Here is a 473-nt window from a genome sequence, read left to right as displayed (position 1 = left end):
TGCGTGCTATGTCCCTATTCACAATCCATCGGCCTGTTTCATTTATCCTTTTTTTATTTACACATCTCTTCATCCTTTTATAAGGAGAATGCCCCTATTCACTACCAGCTATCTACTCTATTTATCCGTTTATATTTATCAATTTATGCGTTTATAGGTAGCATGTCCCTATTCTCTTTTTTTAATCATTTTGTATTCATTTCTTCATCCGTTTACACGTAGCATATCTCAATTCACAGTCCATTTATCTACTCTTATTTATCATTTTATACTCATCTCTCCATTCGTTCGCCTCCAGATCCGTGCTGAGGGCGGGCCGACCTACGTGCACGTGCAGGCCAGTACCAAGGGAAACCCGACTCCGCCCACCGTCCGTGTCAAGGTCGCCAGCACGCCCGCGATTGAGGGCGTCACGCTCACGTGGGCGAACAGGTGCGTACGCAGGTGGGGAGGGAATGCAAATACGGACAGGT

The 473-nt window shown here is 45.9% G+C and overlaps 1 protein-coding gene across 1 annotated transcript in view; it reads left to right on the top strand.

Annotated features, from left to right (window-relative positions):
* Nucleotides 1-473, top strand: part of LOC119588112 — a gene marked incomplete at its 5' end in the record, with an annotated part of 5529 nt that overhangs the window by 1344 nt on the left and 3712 nt on the right. The window contains 1 exon segment of the mRNA XM_037936822.1: nt 299-432. Coding sequence (XP_037792750.1) covers nt 299-432 — 134 coding nt within the window.

This window comes from Penaeus monodon, chromosome 23 (assembly GCF_015228065.2).
Source record: "Penaeus monodon isolate SGIC_2016 chromosome 23, NSTDA_Pmon_1, whole genome shotgun sequence".
Taxonomy (NCBI): domain Eukaryota; kingdom Metazoa; phylum Arthropoda; class Malacostraca; order Decapoda; family Penaeidae; genus Penaeus; species Penaeus monodon.
This window is presented reverse-complemented; position numbering and strand designations above follow the sequence as displayed.